This window comes from Otolemur garnettii, unplaced genomic scaffold (genome assembly GCF_000181295.1).
Source record: "Otolemur garnettii isolate 467f Iridium unplaced genomic scaffold, OtoGar3 scaffold00011, whole genome shotgun sequence".
Lineage (NCBI taxonomy): Eukaryota > Metazoa > Chordata > Mammalia > Primates > Galagidae > Otolemur > Otolemur garnettii.
This window is the reverse complement of record NW_003852406.1, coordinates 9889012-9910125: the sequence shown is the minus strand read 5'-3', so window position 1 is coordinate 9910125 and position 21114 is coordinate 9889012. Positions and strand designations below refer to the sequence as shown.

General features: G+C 42.2%; 1 protein-coding gene across 2 annotated transcripts in view; it reads right to left on the bottom strand.

Annotated features, from left to right (window-relative positions):
* The window catches only part of CGNL1 (cingulin like 1), a 179240-nt gene that overhangs the window by 98043 nt on the left and 60083 nt on the right, over positions 1-21114 (bottom strand). For both annotated transcript variants that reach the window (XM_003784377.3, XM_023510144.1), the window contains exons 2-7: positions 18749-20365; positions 17885-17979; positions 14513-14618; positions 5451-5552; positions 4754-4902; positions 3119-3254 (exon numbers count right to left, since the gene is read on the bottom strand). In XM_003784377.3, coding sequence (XP_003784425.1) covers positions 3119-3254; positions 4754-4902; positions 5451-5552; positions 14513-14618; positions 17885-17979; positions 18749-20350 — 2190 coding nt within the window. In that variant the 5' untranslated portion in view covers positions 20351-20365. The remainder of the gene's footprint in view (positions 1-3118; positions 3255-4753; positions 4903-5450; positions 5553-14512; positions 14619-17884; positions 17980-18748; positions 20366-21114) is intronic.

Below are 21114 nucleotides of genomic sequence, written 5' to 3'. Positions count from 1 at the left end.
CGCCACAATGCCCGGCTATTTTTTGGTTGCAGCCATTATTGTTGTTTGGCAGGCCCAGGCTGGATTCGAACCCGCCAGCTCAGGCATATGTGGCTGGCACCTTAGCCGCTTGAGCCACAGGTGCCAAGCCATCATCAGAAGCATTTTTAAGAAAACATGTGCTGCTTCCTATTCCCACCTCTTCCTGAACACACATCATCAAAACTGAGGTTCATATCCTTATTCTAATTACCTACATTAAAAACAAACAAACAAGGAATATTTAATCAGTTAAATGATGGCCATTTAATATGTGCACAGTATAGTATGGGTCAAGAGGCAAAGAAGATGTAGTTCATTTTAGAATTATTCCTTTTTAGAATGGCAACTTTTTAAAACAATATTAAAAATTATCTGCTCATTTGTTCTGTTGCTTGGCACCATGTAAAGCATGAAATGGGAGAAGCAGCAAAGAGATAATATGTTCTTGAACTAGCTAACTAATAGAAGAAAGAGATCAATACAAAAATAGTGCAAAGTCAAGTGTGCTAAAATAGGGAATCCAGAAGGATAGAGGAGATCAAGGATATTGAAGAAGAGGTAACCAATAATTACAGCTTCCAGTTACTGGGGAAAATTAGTTACTAAAGAGACTTTCCAAGAATTAATGTAACATCTTTCCCTTTTATAACCAATAAAGTGGGCTCGGTGCCTATAGCTCAGCATCTAGGGCACCAGCCACATACACCAGAGCTGGCGGGTTTGAATCCAGCCCAGGCCTGCTAAACAACAATGACAGCAACAATCAAAAAATAGCTGGGCGTTATGGTGGGTGCCTGTAGTCTCAGCTGGTTGGGAGGCTGAGGCAAGAGAATCGCTTAAGCCCAAGAGTTAGAGGTTGCTGTGAGCTGTGACGCCATAGCACTCTATCCAGGGCAACAGCTTGAGATTCTGTCTCAAAAAAAAAAACCAAAAAAAGTTTGCACAAGGAAGAAATTGCAAAATATGATAAAGTCTCATCTTCTATTCAAATTCATGAAGCGACTCTTGTATTGAAAGCCATAAACTATAGAGTGACATCATTTCTAGGAACTTACTCTTAGGAAATTATTTTGAAATAATAAAAGGATACATGTAAAAAAATATTCAGCACATTTGTCTATAATTGCAAAAAAAAAATGAAAAACAAATATAGGAGAATGATTAAATAGGGTTTATCTCCTTAAAAAATGAAAGATGAAGCCTAAAGCATAAGGAAAAATGTTTTCTGACATATTAACTTTTAATAGCAGGAATCAAACTGTAGGGACTGTGATAGTCCCTTATCAATATATAAATGGACAGATGAAACCTATCGACGGATAGGCAGGCAAACAGAAAATGCAGAAATAAACTTGATTTTTTAGACACTCAGAAAATATGTGTGCCCTCATTTTTAAATTTCATTTTATATTGCTTTTATATTGTTTCAGTGATACACACTTTCAAAGCCCCATCCTATCATACCCAGTCTTTGTAACTCTGGGCCCTGAGAAAAGGCAGGGCCATGAGAAGCATCATAAATCCAAGAACAGGGTGGTTGGTAAGGAATTGTTTGATACAAAGAGAAATGCTAGGCTGGGCATGGTGGCTCACACCTGTAATCCTAGCACTCTTGGAGGCCAAGGCGAGTAGATAGCTTGAGCTCATGAGCCCCAGACCAGCCTGAGTAAAAGTGAGGCCCTGTCTCTACTAAAAATAGAAAAGAAAAAAAAAACTGAGGCAAGTGGATTGCTTGACCCCAGGAGTTGGAGGTTGCTATGAGCTATGATGCCATGGCACTTTACCCAGGGTGACAGCTTAAGACTGTTTCTCAAAAAAAAAAAAGAGAGAGAGAGAGAAATACTGAAAGAGAACAGGGCGAGGCCTTCTCAGGAGAAAAGGTCTAAATAGGGAAAAGAGAAAAGTGTTCTACTATGCCTACGGGACAAATGAATTCCTGAGAACTCCTGGGCTGTGTAGGCCACAGCCACTGTGCTCTTGGCTCTGCCCAAATCAAGGGGAAGAGAAAGGCTAAGTTCTAAAAAGCCAGAACTTGAATGGCTCCTGGGGAGTTAGAGAAGCCAGATGGAAAGCCTGAGTACATAGAAAATGGATTTTTTCCCCCTTCATCCACTCACTACTCAATGCCCCATTCAATCGTCCACTAGCTATTTCTTAACTGCTGTGTATCAGGCTCTATGATAACTGCTGCAGATACAATGCTGAGCCAACCCTGCCTTCATGGAGCTTACAGTCATGGGCGAGCCTAAAGCCATTAGCACTTAACCTGTCATCAGTGCTGACCTTAATATAATCTTAATGTCTCAAATGCTTTTCCATAAATAGCATACTTACAAAGTATTTTTGCTCAAAGTTTAACCTAAACCTAATAGTATTTAGCTCTCATTTCCAATTACTAGAATTATAGGGGATAGAACAAATTAATGGATGCCATAAGGAAACAATCAGATAAATCCAGAATGTGGGGCATTGCTCTGGTCTCTTCAGAAAATCAGAGGCATAGGAGAAAGTGCAGGAAATAGGGAATGGTGGGAGTGCTGTGTGGTTCCTAACTGGGTCCTGGCTTGGGGAGGAAAGAAAAAGACTAACCAATATACCTGGGGGGGGGGTAACTGGGAAATTCTGAATAAAAGCCGAGTATTAGAATTATTATTATATTATAATTTCTAGGTGGGATAATGGTATTGAGGCTAGGTATGAAAATTCCCTAATTTTTCAAGGAAGCAAGCTGAAAAATTTAGGCGTGAAGCATGCTATTATCTGTGATTTACTTTGAAATGGTTCAGCAAACAAAGAAAAACTAGAAGGGTGAATGGAAGGACAGATGAATCAACAGTAAATACAGCAAAATACAACTGCCAGATCTATCCTGAGGGTCTATGGGTATTAATGTACTATTCTTTACACTTTTCTGTATGCTTGAAATTTTTCCTAAGACAAGGTTTACAAACTACTATATGAGACCCTATCACAGAATCCAATCACAGGCACAGGTGGGGCAAATGCACACAACAGAAAACCGCTTGTAGTAAGTCAACCATCCCTCCCTCTGCAGGCAGGCGGGCCTCTCTAGACACCTGGCCTTACCACACCTTACCTCAATCAGAGCCCCCTTCTCCCTGTCCTCAGATTGCTTAGCGCTGTCCAGTTCATCGTGCATTTCTGAGAGTTGGTCCTGGAGATCCCGGATCTCAGTCTGGTGCTGTTCCCGTTCCATCTTCACCTGGAACAGCCTAGCAGGAAAGGAGGCTCATCAGGGAGACTCTCCTAGGCTCTGCTGTGATTTCAGACCTTCAGTCACACAGTATCCTCTAAAGCCCCTGGCAGCCTCCCATTCCCTGCTCTGCACTCACTGAACAAGGAATCACCAACCTACAGAGGCACCTGGTAAGGACTCATAGCTTGGTCTAATTTGGCCTAATAGAAGGACAAATAAGAACTTAAACCTGGGGCGGTGCCTGGGGCTCAAAGGAGTAGGGTGCCAGCCCCATATGCCGGAGGTGGCGGGTTCAAACCCAGCCCCCAGTCAAAAATAAATAAATAAATAAACCTGCCAAAAAAAAAAAGAACTCAAATCTGTCAAATGGAGGTTATAAGACATTTTCTCCCCAAAGGAATATCATCCTATGACTAAAATTTGGACACAGAAGACGAGGAAATGACAAAAACCAATTCTGTTGATGTTTTTTTCACTAAAGCCATTTTACTCAACCATCTTCTACTACCCCTGTATTCTAGACCAGGACAGCCAGCAAATCATGACCTATGGGCCAAATCGGCCCACTGCCTGTTTTTATAAATAAAGTTTTACTGGAACCCAGTCATGCTCATTCATTTATAAGTGGCCATTTCCATGACAGACTGGAAGAACCGAGTGGTTACAACAAAGACTATATGGACTGCAAACCCCAAAATAGTCATTATCTGACAATATGTGGGTTGCCAACCTCTGCTCTAAAGGAAACTCACAATTATTGAACCCTTATATTTTATTAAGTCTTTCCTATATCCTACATTTTCTGATTTTTTTCCTTACTAACTGTTCTGAAATCAGCTTCTATGAATGTTTTAAAAGCAAAAATTCCACCATCAAAATTGCAAGGGCAATCAAATGCTTTGATTACCAAAGGTCCTATTTTTTTTTTTAATTTCCCTCTAGATTTGACTCCTACTTATACTTCTACTTCAGGCTTCTATCATGTCCACAGGGCACCTTGGCATTGAACATTTTCACGTTGGTTTTAGATCCTTTTGCCACAGATTTTAATACAACACCACAGCAGGGCCACCTTGGACCTGACTCTCCTCCTCCGGAGACTCAGAAGAGGTAGATAAGCGCCAGAGACAGGCACCACCCATGATAAAATTCATAAGCTGTGAGATGGTGGAGGCCACATGACACCTGCTTTTTAGATGCTGGACCCAGGCTCCTTGAAATCTGTCTTTAGATATCACCATTTAGCATTCCCTGCTTCCCACTAACCTGTCACAAGATCCACTTTAAGGGCTGAAACTTTATAAGACACACTTCAAGGTGTACAAGGAATTTTAATAATTGTTAGCTTTCCTGCTTATCAGTCTACACGTGTTGCCAGCTTCACAATTTTACAAGGATAAGAGGGGGACAAAAAGAGTGGGCAGTCTTTGCAAATATTTGGAAGGCTGGGCAGTTCGAACAGGACAAAAGTGGTCTGGCTACAGAACCCAGGAAGGAGGTGGGACCAGAACTCACTCCTCCAGGTTCTTGCGGAGCTCCCCTTCACTTTCCTCCAGCCGCTGCTGCAGCACCGAGTTCTCTTCCACCTTCGAGTCATGTTGGCTCCGGAGCGCTTCCAGGTTCGTTCTCATTCTCTCTCTCTCCTCCTTGATGTTATGCTGATTCTAACACGAATCGGTGTGAGGGGTAAAGTGCCTCCCCCTGCACCTTCATACGCCCCCACAGAGCCCACTTCCAACCTCCAGCCGATGCCATCTCCTGGCACTTCAATGTTATTAAACCACTTAATCCCACTACATAATTAAGGCATAGGAGTTTGTAACTAGAAAGAATATTAAATGTTTATATGCAATAAATTCTAATACTAATAAAAGAAAAACGCACACACAGCTACACCTCACTTGCGGCTGCTGTTACTTAGTTGAGATGTTTTATACATAGGTAGTTTCCAATGGGCCTGCATGAGTGCACACCAGTGTTTCTTGGACTCCTTCAAAGCAAACAGTCTCTGAATGCTTTGGTTACTTAAAAATAAAACTGATCTGGTCAGCAACAGCCAAATACAAAGGAATTTACTCGGTGATGAGAGGAATGTTTCTTCTGGGGAGGAAAAAAATGGCTTTCTTTTACCCAAGTATCTTAATGTGCATAAAATATTCTTTATCAACCAAGACAGAAATGGAAAAGATAATAAAAGGGAAAACCCTGATACCTTGACTTCCAGTTGAAGCTGTCTCTGAAGTTCAGCCACTTCTACCGTTAACTTGTTTTTCTGTTCCAGTAGATCTTTGATTTCAGATGAAGAATTAGACACCTATAATTAATTACAAAGATATCCTAATTTAAATGTTCAGGATGCTTCATTTTCATTCTCTTCCCTCCCCAGATATAATCAGTGCAGTTATTATGGATGAGGCATAACACTAAACCTCGTGAGACCCAATTCAAATGTAAACCCCTGCAGAGAACTTTCCCTGACTTCACAGGCAGAGTTAATCATGCTGCCCGCACGCACCCCTATGCCTGGCACCCTTGGGACTTCACTGAGCTTTATTTTATAGTATTTACTACAGTCATAGGAATTATTTCATCGGATATCTCAACACAAGTCCAATATGACTAAAATTCACATAGGTGGCATATTTATTAGAAGTCCATAATGTGTAGAATATTCTAAAATATTAACATAATAAATTGAGGATAAGTAAAACTTGAAAAGCTTCTCCATAATAATCGATAACCTAGCTTCTCTATCCTAGATTCCAGTTCATAAAAATGAGCAGTTAACAAAAAATCAGCAACAAAATCTTTCTGTAAGTAAATTGGGGAAAGACATTCGTTTTTCTCTTTTAACGACAGGCCACCACTGAGCTTCACTGTTTCTCCAGAGTAGTCTGAGAATCACTACCTTAGATTATGAACTTTTGGAGGGCAGGGACCATGTTTTATGTATCTACAAATCTACAGAACCAAACACTTCCCCTACATGTAATTAATGTTTTGTTTTGTTTTGTTTTTTGGCCACGGCTGGGTTTGAACCCACCACCTCCGGTATATGGGGCCTTGATTGTTGGAATTCAATTTTTGTCATAATACAGTAGCCAATATCAGATTTACCCTCCCACCAAGAACTGGGAAAGCCAGATAAGATATAGAGAACTGTTTGCAGGCACTGAAAATCAGCCAAGGCAGGGTCATAATCCTTGAACGGGAAATACATGAGATAGTCCCACATTCATCCTGTGTTTTCCCTGACTGCATTTTAAACCACAGCACAGTAAAATTGTTAAAGCCCAAACAATGAGAAACCCAACAGTGAGAAACCACGCCTCTTAGAATGGCCAAAATCCAAAACACTGAAAACACCAAATGCTGGTATTTTCATTCATTCATTGCTTCTGGAAACGCAAACTGGTAACAGTCACTTGTGTGACAGTTTCTTACAGAACGAAACATGTTCTTACCATATGACCCAGCAGTTGTGCTCCTTGGTATTTGCCCAAATGAGCTGAAAACTTAAGTCCTCACAAAAACCTGTGATGGATGTTTATAGCAGCTTTATTCATAATGAACGAAACTTGGAACAACGAAGATGCTCTTAGTTCAGTGCATGGATCAACTGGTATGTCAGGTGATGGAATATTACTCAACACTGACAAAAAATAGGCTATCAAGCCCTTACAAGGCGCGGGAGGAAAACTTCAATACATATTACTAAGTGATATAAGCCAATCTGAGAAGGCTACATACTGTATGATGCCAAACACATGACATCCTGGAAAAGACAAAAGTATGGAGACACTAGAAAAGTGGCTTGGTGTCAGTGGTTAGAGATGGAGGGACAAACAGCAGAAAACAGAGGACTTGTAGGGCAGTGACACTATTGTGTATGATGCTATAATGGTGAATACATGTCATTATACATTTGTTAAACCCATAGAATGTGCATTCCAAGAGGGAACCCTAATGTAAACTGTGGACTTTGGGTAATAACGATGTGTCCAGATAGGTCCACTGATTGTACCAAATATGCCACTGTGGTCCAGGATGCTAACAGTGGTGGAGGCATGTGTGTGGGGACTCTCTGTACTTTCCACTCAACTTTGCTGTGAACCGTAAACTGTTCTGAAAAATAAAGTTTATTAATTTAAGGGCCAGAAGGTCTAAATAGAGAGTAGCAACTCACCAATGAAGGAAGGAGACTGGAGTTTAAAGACAGTTAACAAGCAGAGATTTTAGGGTCAGGGTATAAGACTGGAGAGAGACCTCCACAGAAGCAGCTCCAGACACTTGTAAAAAAAATACTCCTTGGATTCTTGGATGACTCCTAAACTGTATATGAGCAGGGCAAGATTGCAAAAGGCTATCAAAGAACACCTTCTAGGAGGCAAAGAGCCCAACAACCCAACAGAGAACTTGGCCAAAATAGGGAAACTTGGATGGCCATCCTCTCATTCATTTGAAACTTAAAAAAGGAACAGGAGCCATGCCATAGAAGAGACCCACCCTAACAGTGGCTAAAACAACCAAGCACACAGAATCAAGGTGATCTGTAAATAATCTGACTACCAAAACAAAACTCAGCGTTCTTCAAGAGGAGATAACATAATCCAGAACATCTATAACTGGCCATCCACTACGTCCAGCGTACAACCAAGAAAAGTCCTAGACATGCAAAGAAGTTAAAAACAAAAAACAAAAAAAACAGACCAACCATGAAGAGATAATTAGACAACAAAGGCAGAGACGACCCAGCTATTAGAGCTAGCAGATAAGGGTCTCAGAATAACTATAAATAATGTTCCTTAAAATAGAGAAAATGATGGAGAAAATGGATTTTAAAATTGAGTTCCACAGATAATCAGATTCTGTAAGGATATAATCAAGTAGAAATTCTTTTTTTTTTTTTTTTTGTTTAAATGATTCTCGATTTTATTTTATTTATTTATTTATTTGGCCAGGGTTGGGCTTGAACCTGCCACCTCTGGCATATGGGGCTGGCGCCCTACCCTTTTGAGCCATAGGCACTGCCCCCAAGTAGAAATTCTTGAACAATAACACAAAGTATCTGAAATTTAAGAACTTATTCTTTTCAGGACCACCCTTAAAGGATGAAGAAAAAGGTTCTTTTAAGGACATCTTAAAAGAGTAAATCTTAAAAGAAGACTCACATAACCAGAAAAAAAGATTAATGAATTGAAAGGTCAGTAGAAAACATCCAAAATATCTGATACACCAAGAGAATTTACACACAAAGACTGGAACCCAAGAGATATACAGAACGCCAACAAAGTTTCTAAAATACATGTAACTGGAATCCGAGAAGAGAGAGAATATGAAAGAAGCAATATTCAAAGAAATAACAACCAAGAATTTTTCAAAGCTGATAACCATCAGCAACCTGTTGACTCAAGAACTCATGAACCCCATGTAGGAGAAATACAAGAATAACTACACTTAGGCACATCATAGTCAAAATTCTAAAAATTGAAGATAAAGATGAAATATTAGCCAGAGAGAAAAGACCTCACTTTCAGGAGGAAAAGGCTAAAGATAGTGGCTAGCTTCCCCATGGAGTCCATGGAGTCAAAAGATCAACAATATTTTTCAAGTTTTAAGACAGAACAATACTCACCAAACTGGAGTTCCTCAAAAATGAGAGTGACTAAAGGACATTCTCAGACAAACAAGCTATGACATAAAAGTTCTCCAAGCTGGAAGAAAACAGTCCTCCTCGTGGAAATGCAGAGGTACAAAAAACAATGAACAATACTAGAAAAGGGATATAAATCAAAATGAAAGATATGCAAGACCTTGGCAACAAAAATGACAGACATTGCCGAGAGAAGCTGAAGACATAGATAAATGAGAGAAAATGCAGGGTGTGGTGGCTCACTAGTGTAATTCCAGCACTCTGGGAGGCCAAGGGAGGTGGAGCTCAAGACCAGCTATAGAGCTCAAGACCAGTCAGAGCAATAACGAGACCCTGTCTCTACTAAAAATAGAAAAAACTGAGACAAGAGGATCACTTAAGCCCAAGGACTTGAAGTTGCTGTAAGCTCTAATGCCACAGCACTCTAATCAGGGTGGCAGAGTGAGACTGTCTCAATCAGTCAATCAATCAATCATTAAAGGAAAAGTTCATATTCATGAATAAGAATACCATTTCTGTTCAGGTTCACCAAATTTACATGAACATTCCATATAATTCCAATCAAAATGCCTGGAGAATCATCATTATTTTTTTTTAATTTTTTTTGTAGAGACAGTTTCACTTTATCGCCCTGGGTAGAGTGCTGTGGCATCACACAGCTCACAGCAAACTCTAACTCCTGGGCTTAGGGGATTCCCTTGCCTCAGCCTCCCAAGTAGCTGGGACTAGAGGCGCCCACCACGACACCCAGCTATTTTTTTGTTGCAATTTGGCCGGGGCAGGGTTTGAACCCACCACCCTCGGCATATGGGGCCGGCATCCTGCCCACTTTTTGGTGGAAACCGACAAGCTGATTCTATAGTTTATATGAAAAGGCAAAAGACCTAGATAGCCAAAACAATCTTAAAGAGAAATAAAGTTGGAGGATGTATATTACCAGATTTCCAGGCTTACTATAGTTTCAGTAATGAAAACCATATGTTATTAACTCAAGGAGAGACAAGTAGACCAACAGGAACAGAACAGAGAGTCCAGGTGTTACAAAAGACAGAACAGACAGAACTGGCCTGCATTGCTGATGGGAGTACAAATTGTTTCAACCACTCTGTAAAATCACTTGCAATATTTAAGATCTATACCTCTGCCTACTTTATAGCCAAGCAATTTTACCTCTAGATATATTCTCCAGAGAAATGAGATGGTTTTACTCAAAAAAAAAAAAAAAAAGTACAATAATGTTCACAATAGCTTTATTCCTAATAGCCAAAAACCAGAAACATCCACCGAGTATACCTACTAAGGTATGCTGATATAAAGGAAAATTACAAGTTGTTACAAAATAGCTACATATGCGTGCAACATTAGTGAATCTCGCTGAGATGTTAAGGAAAGGAAGCTGGACAGAGAGGAGTGCATATTGTAAAATTGTACAAAATTCAAGACCGGAAACGCTAATGTAGGTAATAGAAGTCAGGAGGTAATTACTTCCAGAGGTAGGGGATATAATTAACTGGGAAGGAGCACAGGAAACCTTCTGAGTGAGGGGAATGTTCTGTTTCTTGATCTGGGTGGCATGTGCATGGAAGCAGGCCTATATATGCTTTTTTTTTTTTCCGGCCAGGGCTGGGTTTGAACCCACCACCTCCAGCATATGGGGCCAGTGCCCTACCCCTTTGAGCCACAGGCATCGCCCTAAGAAGCAGGCCTATATTAAAAATTCAGTGAACTGGGCGGCACCTGTGGCTCAGTGAGTAGGGTGCTGGTCCCATTTACCAAGTGTGGTAGGTTCAAACCCAGCCCCAGCCAAACTGTAGGGAAAAATAAATAAATAAATAAATAAAATGAGAAAGGAAAAAATGCTTTAAAAAAAAAAGAGTTGTTTAAAAAAATTTTTTTTCAGTGAACTATATGGCTAAGATCTGTGCAATCATAAACAATATAAAAATATTAAATAAATTTATATGTTAAACAAATTCATCGGTTGCATGAAATTATACCCAAAGTCCACATCTCTGTGTTCCCTTTGCAGACACATTTGTTACAGAAGTTTCATTACATGGAGATTATTGCTCCATAATCAGTGAGTTTTTTTTTTTTTTTTTAGACACAGAGTCTCACTTTATTGCCCTCTGTAGCGTGCTGTGGCAGCGTCACACAGCTCACAGCAACCTCCAGCTCCTGGGCTTAGGTGATTCTCTTGCCTCAGCCTCCCAAGTAGCTGGGACTACAAGCGTTCACCACAACACCTGGCTATTTTTTTGTTGCAGTTTGGCGGAGGCCGGGTTTGAACCCACTACCTTCGGTATACTGGGCCGGCGCCCTACTCACTGAGCCATAGGCACTGCCCGCCAATGAGCTTTTTATACCTCATTCCCTGCACACCTATATCCAAGTAGCAAATAAATGTTAGCTAAATTTGTTCTTTCTTTTAGATGTTATATTTCCATAAAGAAGACAGACCTGTTTAAAGAGACTCTATAAGGAAAATCATCTTTGATCTCATTATGAATATTAATGGATCTGTTTTCTTTCTTCCATGTAAATAAAAGGATGATGCTCTCAAAGGGATTTGGCTAAAATCCTACAGAAAAATGATTCAAAAACTACAAATAGCTGAAGGGAAGAGATATAAGCAGGAATCAGAGCTAGAAAAAGCAACATCTTGGCGCACATGCCCCTGATGCCAGGTGTGAGTTGCATGTAATTAACATGGAACGAGGTACTCCCCCACCTACAGCTGTGAAGGGGACTAAACCCCCCCAATGGCACAAACTCAGGACTTCTTGGGCAAAATGAGAGCAATCCATTTTAGAAATCGAAATCCAAGCCTGTGAGAGACCTCACACATTGTTCTTTCCCAAACAAAAACCCTGCTTGCTTTGCCATTTTCCAATACCATCTCAGTCCATACGGGAGAAGGTTCTCACATCCTCTGCTAGGTAGTCACTTCACTGACACCAAAAAGATAAAACTTCAAAACCTTTGCCAGCAAATAATCAGAGTCAGAGCATAAGAGGGAGGGGAGAAGAGTAGGAAAATGTGGGCAATTAGACATGGCACTGCGATTACAGCCAAAAGTCTGAGAGTCTTAGCTCACTTCCTCACCATCTTGGCTTCATTAGCAATCTCTCTCTCTCTTCCTTTAACCCTACCTTTCTCCAAAAGCTACACATACAATGGTATTCATACCTGTTTAAAACCCATCAATGGTAGCCCATGCCCTTCAACCTGAAATGCAAACTTCCTACGTGATTTCTGGGGTCCTTTCTCTCAGGCTCTTCCTCCCCATATCCTGGCTGTCTGTTCCAGCTGCACTAACTCACCTAACTCTAACCCTAAGCCTAACCCTAATCCACCACGCCTCTCCACTCTGGTCTGTACCAGCCCCTTCACCTAGAGCACTCTTCTTCTCACAGAGAATTCTATGAGCTTTCTCTGTTTTATTCCTTTAACAAATCTTTCCATATCCCTCTCTTCACCCTACCCTTCTCAGCCTCTAGTATCCTCTGCTCTACTTTCCACTTCTATGAGATCCATTTTTTTTTTTAGCTTCTACCTACGAGTGAGAACATGTGGTATTTAACTCTCTGTGCCTGGTTTGTTTCACTCAACAGTCTTCCAGTTCCAGCCACATGGATGCAAATGACATGATTTCATTCTTTTTTACGGCTGAAGGGTATTCCAGGTATACACAGACCACATTTTCTTCATTCATCTGTTGTTGGACAATCTGGTTGATTCCGTATCTTGGCTGTTGTAAACAGTGCTTAAAAAAACATGGGGGTGCAGATGTCTCTCTGATACTATATAAAATGCTTTCCTTTCCTTTGGATAAATTCCCAGAGTGGGATTGCAGGATCTTATGGTAGGTCTATGTGTATTTGCAGTTTTTGGAGAGAACGCCCCCGCACTGTTCTCCATAGTGAGTGTGCTAATCTGCATTCCCATCAATAGTATATAAGAAAGCCTTGCCAGCACCGTTATTCTCTTCTCTTTTCCATAACGGCCATCTAAACTGGGGTGAGATGAGACCTCACTGTGCTTTTGATTTATGTTTCCCTAATGGCGAGTGAAGTTAAGCATTTTTCCATATATTTGTTGGCCAATTGTATATCTTCTTTTCAGAAATGTATTTTCAGACTGTGATCATTTGAGATAACATCAGCGTCACTGTCTCCAGAAGGCCTACCCTGACTTCCCCAGTTCCCTCATCTGTGAACCACGACAATCTCAACATCAAGGCCAATGGCTGTGTTCTTCCTAAGAAAATGCATGTGAACACAAAGAAAGAATCACAATGATAATTTAGATTTAAGAATTTTAGGGAAAAAAACACTGAATTAATTTTAAGAGATATGGAGAACTCCTAAAGTCTGTGTATAAAGCAAGGTATATGATTTAAAGATTCCCCAGTGGGAATTCTGTGTGTGTGTGTGTGTGTGTGTGTGTGTCTCTCTCTTTCTCTCTCTCTCACACACACACACACACACACACATGGCATTGTTCTATTTGAGGCCAGAGCAGCAGTCAGGGGTCAGCTGATGCTAGAATACTGAGCAATAAAAAGAGCATGGTTAATATTTTAAAATATCCTCTATACATATGTTATCAAAGTCAAAAAGAACCTACAGATACATTTTGGGTTACCTCCCTCTGAGTAGCTTCTCTTCTCATACAGAATCCCCTGGGGAGGGGAAGGGAAGCCACACAAGCAAGAAATAAGTCCTAATACGAGGTAGAATAGAGTTGAGAAGCAAGCGTTTAGCCATCCTCTCTTAATTGCCACTTCCTTTTAGGACACAAATTGTGTCTGGCACACAGTAGATGTTTATCCAATAACAGATGACTCCTTCTCTAACCAAAACAATCTCTAAGTCCCAACTCAAATTCAGTACCATTAGCAGGCAGGTTTATTTATATATTTTATTTTATTTTATTTTATTTATTTATTTAAGATGGAGTCTCATTTTATTGCCCTCAGTAGAGTGCTATGGCATCACAGCTCACAGCAATGTCCAACTCCTGGGCCTAGGTGATTCTCCTGCCTCAGCCTCCCAAGTAGCTGGGACTATAATGCCCGGCTATTTTTTGCTGTTGCAATTTGGCTGGGGCCAGGTTCGAACCCGCCACCCTCACCCATGGTATATGGAGCCAATGCCCTACCCACTGAGCCACAAGCGCCTCCCAGAAGGCAGTTTTTAAAAAGGAACTTGGCCCCAGGCCACACCTTTCCATCCCCTGCACCAGCCCCAGGCAGCTTCTCCAGTCTCTAGTCCTCATTCTCTTTCACACCTGAAGTCCCAGAGCTGGAGTCTCACGCAGCTCACACTGACCTTCCCAGGCTGCCTACAACAATGCTGGAGTGCTCTCCCTCAGCTGGGTCATTTCAGTCTTCCTGTTCTTAATTTTCCCTTCTAAACTCTACCCCTTATTCCTCTCACTTTGTTATACCCAAAAGGCTAGGTGGAAATTAACAACATTTAAAACATGATGAGTATTACTGCTTCCTACTTAGGAACCTTCCCACCTGCTATAAACAAACATTCAGCATGAAGCCACAGCAAGGTGTTTACCACAGTCCATGCTACAAGCACTCTGCAAAATATAAAACTTCCATTTACTTGGTTATTTCCTTGTGCGCTCCCTGCTGCTCGGGACTTCAAAGTCTGGATTTTCTCAAAGACCAGGTTGACTTTCCTTTTAGTAGCATCGTCATTATCGGTGCTCCTGAAAAAGACACAGCAGAGAGAGCAATGAGGGACACAACCACTGGGCTCAGAATATTTTACATGCCAGCAAGAGGCTGAATAAATTAAGGGTGCAAACAAAACCAGTGTGAGAAGAGCAGGATGGATGGTATTTTTTCTTTAGATAAATTGTTCTGTTACTACTCATTTTGGAACAAGGATTCCCATTGAAAGGTGTAAGCGGTGGTGCCCAGAAATGAGGCTGCAGAGGAGATGGTCAGGCCAGGTTCACTGAAAAGAGAGTGACCCTCCCAGTACAAAGATGGCATCAGCATCTGAGGGCAGTTAGAGACCCCTTATACATGGGGTGGGGAAATTCCACAGCTCTCGGGCAAGTTAGGGTCTTTTGGCAAGAACTTCTCAGGGGGGTGGGCTAGCCAGATCCTTTGTATCTTTGTCTTGAGAGGAGGGCAGAAGAAGAAGAGAAGGGGAAAGTGTTTGTGTGTGGCTGCATTAGGCACCACCAGCACCTATTTTCAAATACGTAAAACAGACATAATCACATTCTAAATAAGCTTGGAGAAAAGCATACAGTGGGCTTGGCACCTGTAGCACAATGGTTATGGCACCAGCCACATACACCGAAGGTAGCAGGTTCAAACCTGGCCCGGGCCAACTAAACAACTCCAACAAAAAATAGCTGGGCGTTGTGGTGGGCACCTATAGTCCCAGCTACTTGGGAGGCTGAGGCAAGAGAATCGCTTAAGCCCAAGAGTTTGAGGTTGCTGTGACCTGTGACGCTACGGCACTCTACTGAGGGTGATATAGTGAGACTCTGTCTTTAAAAAAAGAAAAGAAAAGCATACATTGACAATTTAGTATTTGTTACTTGATTCAAATGACTCATTCATTCTAAAAGGAATCCTTCTTTTTCTTTGTTGTGTGTGTCTTTCATACATACACACATTTATTTTTAAACCTGACACGAAGGGTAAGCTGCAATTATCTTCACTTGTTTAGCCTCTGTTAAAAAAAAAAAAAAAAACCTAGGCCAAGACAGTTAACATGGCAGCCCCTTGCCTAGATTATGACAGGTGTTATCAGCATCAACCACACACCTAGTAATTAAAAGAAAAAGATCTAAAATAAGTTTCCTTCAACAGGTACCTCTCACTAAAGTCTGTCTGACCAGCATCTCTATAAATCATGTGCCAAAAACTTAAAAATAAAATAAATAAATAAATAATTTAAAGAACTTTAAAAATCAAAAGTTCTTTTACCTTAATGCCCTCACAGGAAGATACTGATAACTAGTTCTTAGCTAGGAGAAATCTTACTGGTTACTTTTTCCTCCTTTTTCAATGACTTCCTGTATCATATTTTCAACCTGAGTATTCTGCCAGCTCTATAATACAGACAAATAATTGTAAGGCAAAATACAAATATATAAAATGTTTCTACATTAATCAGTATTTGCCGAGCGGATGATTTTCAATCATGTCAGGCTGAAAAGGTTTTCTTTTTCTTCTTCTTAATCGTATCTGATAAGAGAACTGAAACAGAAACTTCAAATTCCTTGTCTAGAATTCTAGCACAGTTAGTATCTAAGTAAGGACTGACACCCAGATTATTCCAGCTCAACCCCCAAGATAAGTCCGGAAAGCCCTGCTTTTAAATGACTCCCACATACTTTAAAATAACGGAAGCAGGGGCTCCTGGGCAATGTTAGCTGTGGGGAGGGGAGGGGGGTTTCACTTGCAACTTCTGAGGAGGAGTGGCTGAGATTGCCATGAAGGAACGAACACGAGGGGATGGTAGACGAACTCAAACCTGACCTGCAGACATTCTTCCTATCTTTGAGTTTGCTTTGGAAACTGTAAAGCGTCATTTAAAAACAAAATCATTCTTATGAGTTCAAACCAGCCTGAGCAAGAGTGAGATCCTATCTCTACTAAAAATAGAAAAACTAGCTGGGCATGTGACAAGTCCTTATAGTCCCAGCTACTTGGGAAACTGAGGCAGGAGGATCTCTTGAGCCCAAGATTTTGAGGATGCTGTCAGCTATGATGATGCCACAGCATTCCACTCAAGGTGACAGAGTAAGACTGTTTTAAAAAAACAAAACAAGGCCCCACGCCCCAGCTCACTAGCGTCCACTGTGCCTCTCAGCCCAGACTTTAATAGACCTTGCCAAAAATGCCATCTCAGATGGAGCACACCATGGAAACGATGATGTTCATATTTCACAAATTTGCCAGGGATGAAGACTACTTAACAAAGGAGGACCTTAGAGTATTCATGGAGTTGTTCCCCAGATTTTTGGAAAATCAAAAAGACCCTCTGGCCTTAGACAAAATAATGAAGGACCTGGACCAGTGCCGAGGTGGCAAAGTGGGCTCTCAGAGCTTCTCTTCCCTAATTGCGGGCCTCACCACCGCAGGCAACGACTATTTTGTAGTACACATGAAGCAGGAGAGCAAGAAGTAGGCAGAACTGAGCAATTACTCTGCCCTGAAAAGTTTTCTCTCAAAGAATTGCTTCAGACATCTGTCCCACAGCTTCTTCCCATATTAGGATTTCATGAGCAGATCAGGATCCTTAGAATATATACAAATAAGGCTCGGCGCCTATAGCTCAACCGGCTAAGGCGCCAGCCACGTACACCTAAGGTGGCGGGTTCAAATCCCCAGCCCAGGCCCGCCAAACAACAATGACGGCTGCAACCAAAAAATAGCCGGGCGTTGTGGCGGGCGCCTGTGGTCCCAGCTACTTGGGAGGCGAAGGCAGGAGACTCGCTTGAGCCCAGGAGTTGGAGGTTGCTGTGAGCATGATGCCATGGCACTCTACCCAGGGGGACAGCTTGAGGCTCTGTCTCAAAAAAAAAAAAAAAAAAAAAAAAAGAATATATACAAATAAAATCCAACTCCCATTGGTCAAGCAGAGAAGGCAAAGTTAATTAAATGCCAGATAAGCTTTTGATTTTTATATTGTTTGCATCCCCTTGCCCTCAATAACCATAATCCTTTCTTTGGTTCCAAATTAAAAAAAAAAAAAACCTAAACAAATATATGATCATTTTTAACTTTTAAAGTATAGTGAGTGCCCTTTCCCACACTCCCCTGTCCGAGCTCCTGCCCCCACCACCCAAGACTCATATGCTATAATGAAAAATTCAGCCATTGAGTCTTTTCCTTCAAAGGGCTCACACAGGGCAAATGGAAAAGTAAAAGACACAAAGCCTCAGAGAAGGAAATTAAGAACCCCACAGAAATGACAATGTTTTGCTTTTTAAGGAAAATCACTAACCCTTCTTTGAGGTAATTGTAAAGTATTTGCTTGGCCGTCTCCTCATTGGTTTGCTGAGTGAGCTCTTGCTGGCCCTTTAAGAGATCTGGTGTGGCCTGGAACAGAATATCAGTTATTAGACCACTAGACATTTCCAGGAGAAGGCAAAACCCTGAAGCCGAGGCTTCTAAAGGCATTGCACCTTCCCCCAAACAAGTCCCCAGGTAAGCATCCTCATTATTACAGTGACACACTGAGCTCTGTCACCTTAGGCAAGTTCCTTAACTTCTCATCTCAACCCTGTCACCTGTAAATTGGGGTTAATGGCACCTATCTTCCCAGGCCTGCTGCAATCCTATAACACCCAACAAATAGTGCCTAGCGCTTACCCACCTTATTATCGTTTTTATCAATATCATTATTTTTTTATTGTTACTACCAAAACACTCAAGGTACCACTTAAATCCCATCACTTTACAATTAACCTAAATTAGGATTAACCTAATTTCTCAGGCTAGAAATTAACCCAGTCCCTCATGAGGGACAAACATAACCACTGAAGCTCTGTGAGGAAAGGAATTTTACATACTCTCAGCTGTCACACATATAGGTGTACAAACAGAAGATGGAGCCTCTGTCTAGCCTTGGACAATTTCCTTCACAGAGAGATCACAATGGGAATCTAGTTCTACTCGAGCGAACCCAGAAAACTATACAATTGGCAACAGGACATCACTGGTAGGGCATAATCTGACCTAAAATATCAGATGTGCGATTCCCGATTCAAGACTGAGAGGCAGCGTGTTCCTGTAACCTCCTGCCACATGGGTACATCATCTAATCACTTAGAGGAAAAAAGCAAAACAGGAATCACACCGGTGTTACCTGAGTATTTGAGGGGGAAGGAAATGTCTTCACGGAAATTTTCTTGGCACCCGAATCTGATGCAGTTGCTGCCACCCGATTCTGTAACATCAGCGTAGCAGTGGCTGTTTTTATTTCTTCCTCCTTTTTACTCTGTGCTGGGAGGGAGGATGCACGAATCGATGGGCTTTCCTGACTGCCTTTGGCTTCCAGAACTTTCCCACTTCTATTCTGCTGGGGCAGCCCAGGGTGGGCGCACTGAGCCCCAAGCGCGGCTCCGGGCAGCTTGGCACAGGCGCGGCCCACGCTTTGCTTCCCACGGTGCTCCTGAGACGGCGTCCTGGGCGGGCACACCTGGGACGGCCGGAGCAGGTGTTCGCTGGACTTGCCCAAGTTCCTACTAAATTCGGTCAGGTACTCGGAGTTCCCTTGGAGACCGAAGGGAAAGGCGCTGTCCACGCTCCTGGATCTCTTCCTGTCATCTGGATTGATTCTGTTCCTCTTCCCCGTCCTTCCCCTCCTCTGAAGCCCAGGTTTTTGATCAAATTTTTCAATTAACTGATCCACGCCTGGAATTGATCCCGTATCAATATCCCGCCCGGTTCCTGGCAAGAAGGGGATGTACCTTCTATTTTCATGACGATTGACATTGTCAGCATGGATGGCGCAGTCCTGATCGTCCAGTAAAAACCTGTACAGAGAGGTGGCTGAAGTGGGAGTTGCTGATGACGAGGAAGACCTCCGGGACCTAGCACCATCCAGGACCGGTCCGGCAGAATCCTGTCGCCGGATGGGAAGAACATCGGGCCTGGTTTTCTTGGTTTCGGGGTGGGTGTGTGGGCTGTGGGCAGGTAGAGGCCTCCCACCAGGGGGAAGGGCCTCTTCTCCCACCCCCTCCTTGGTGCAGCTCTGAACGTTTACACACACTGAGGTCTGCTTTTTGGGGTCATCGATGACCACGGAGCTGCACAGACGAATGGCCGTCACGTTGGACCTTGTCAGGTCTTCCAAGGGAAGGCTGGTAGGCTGGGAATTGCTGGGTTTGGGGAAGCAAGTCCAAGGCTTCTTATTGTTGGTACCTTCGTCTGCTAACGTTTTCAGCCAATTACTCTCAGGAGGTTGGTGGTTTTGTAAGTTCAACTCGCTCTTTTCAGGGTCATAAGGCTGCAAAAGCTCGGGATGCCTCTGAAAGTTCAGCACATGGGATGTCTTCGCTGGCCCATCTTTGCCATCTAGAACTCCATTCTTGCCCTCATGGAGAGAGGGCTGTTTGGGGTTTTTTATAGGGCTGGGCTGGGCATATGGATTTTCTGGGAGCTTCAATTCTGCACTGTTCCCGGTTAGCACAGAACTGTTGCTGGAATGTAGAGGAAGGTTGTTTATCACTGGAGATGAGAATGGTGGCCCATTTTCTGAGAAAGACGAGCCTGCTAGACACCGCTCCGTGTTATTCAGGACTATGTAGGGGTGGCCATCAATCCCCTGGACCCTAATGCTGACACCATAGGAGCCCGTCTTGGGGTGCTGGGAATTCCTTGACCTCTTGGTTTCGTCACTTGCGAGTCTCAGATGGACCCCATACTCCTGCTGCACATGCTGATATTCTCCAAAATATAGCTCCATGGTTCACTGTTCCAGCTACCAGGGAGAAACGAGGACATTAAGTTAGAATTACACCTGTTTAAATAATGATTGGAATCATTATGAGGGCGAAACTTCAAAGTTCAAAGAAAACAAGACACTTTAAACAGCAAAGACACTTCAGAGCCAAATGCTGAACGGCAGCCCTTCCCTGACCCGGACCTGTCCAAACAAGCCCTTCTGGATGCCCTTGAGCCCACGTGACCACTGTTGTCTGTCAACTCTGGGGCCTAAACCCTGGCCCGGGGCTAGACAACTGGTGTAATGACCTGACACCTTGGGCATAATTTTATTATTCTGTTTCTAGCTTACGGCTGATTGGGCTGCCTTTTTTTTTCCCCTCAAACTTTATGGAATTTATTTTTAACCAATAGGATGTTCCACCTACCAGCAATTGAGAATTAGGTACTTTTCCATGGAAATAATTAAAAGGTAAGGAATTCTGATGCTCACCATTCTCCTTTACTCCTATTCGGTTAATTTTCCTCTCAAAACACTTTGAGGCTCTTTTTAACGCACCATCTTGCTTTGAAATCTTTAACATTAATTATTTCAATATTCAATGCTTAAAACATTTTTACTCTAAGCAATCAGTTGTTTGTGAAACTGGCAGTGAGATTAGAATTATTAAAAATAATTTTCAGGGCTCAGCGCCTATAGCTCACCCGGCTAAGGCGCCAGCCACGTACACCTAAGGTGGCGGGTTCGAATCCCCAGCCCAGACCCGCCAAACAACAATGACGGCT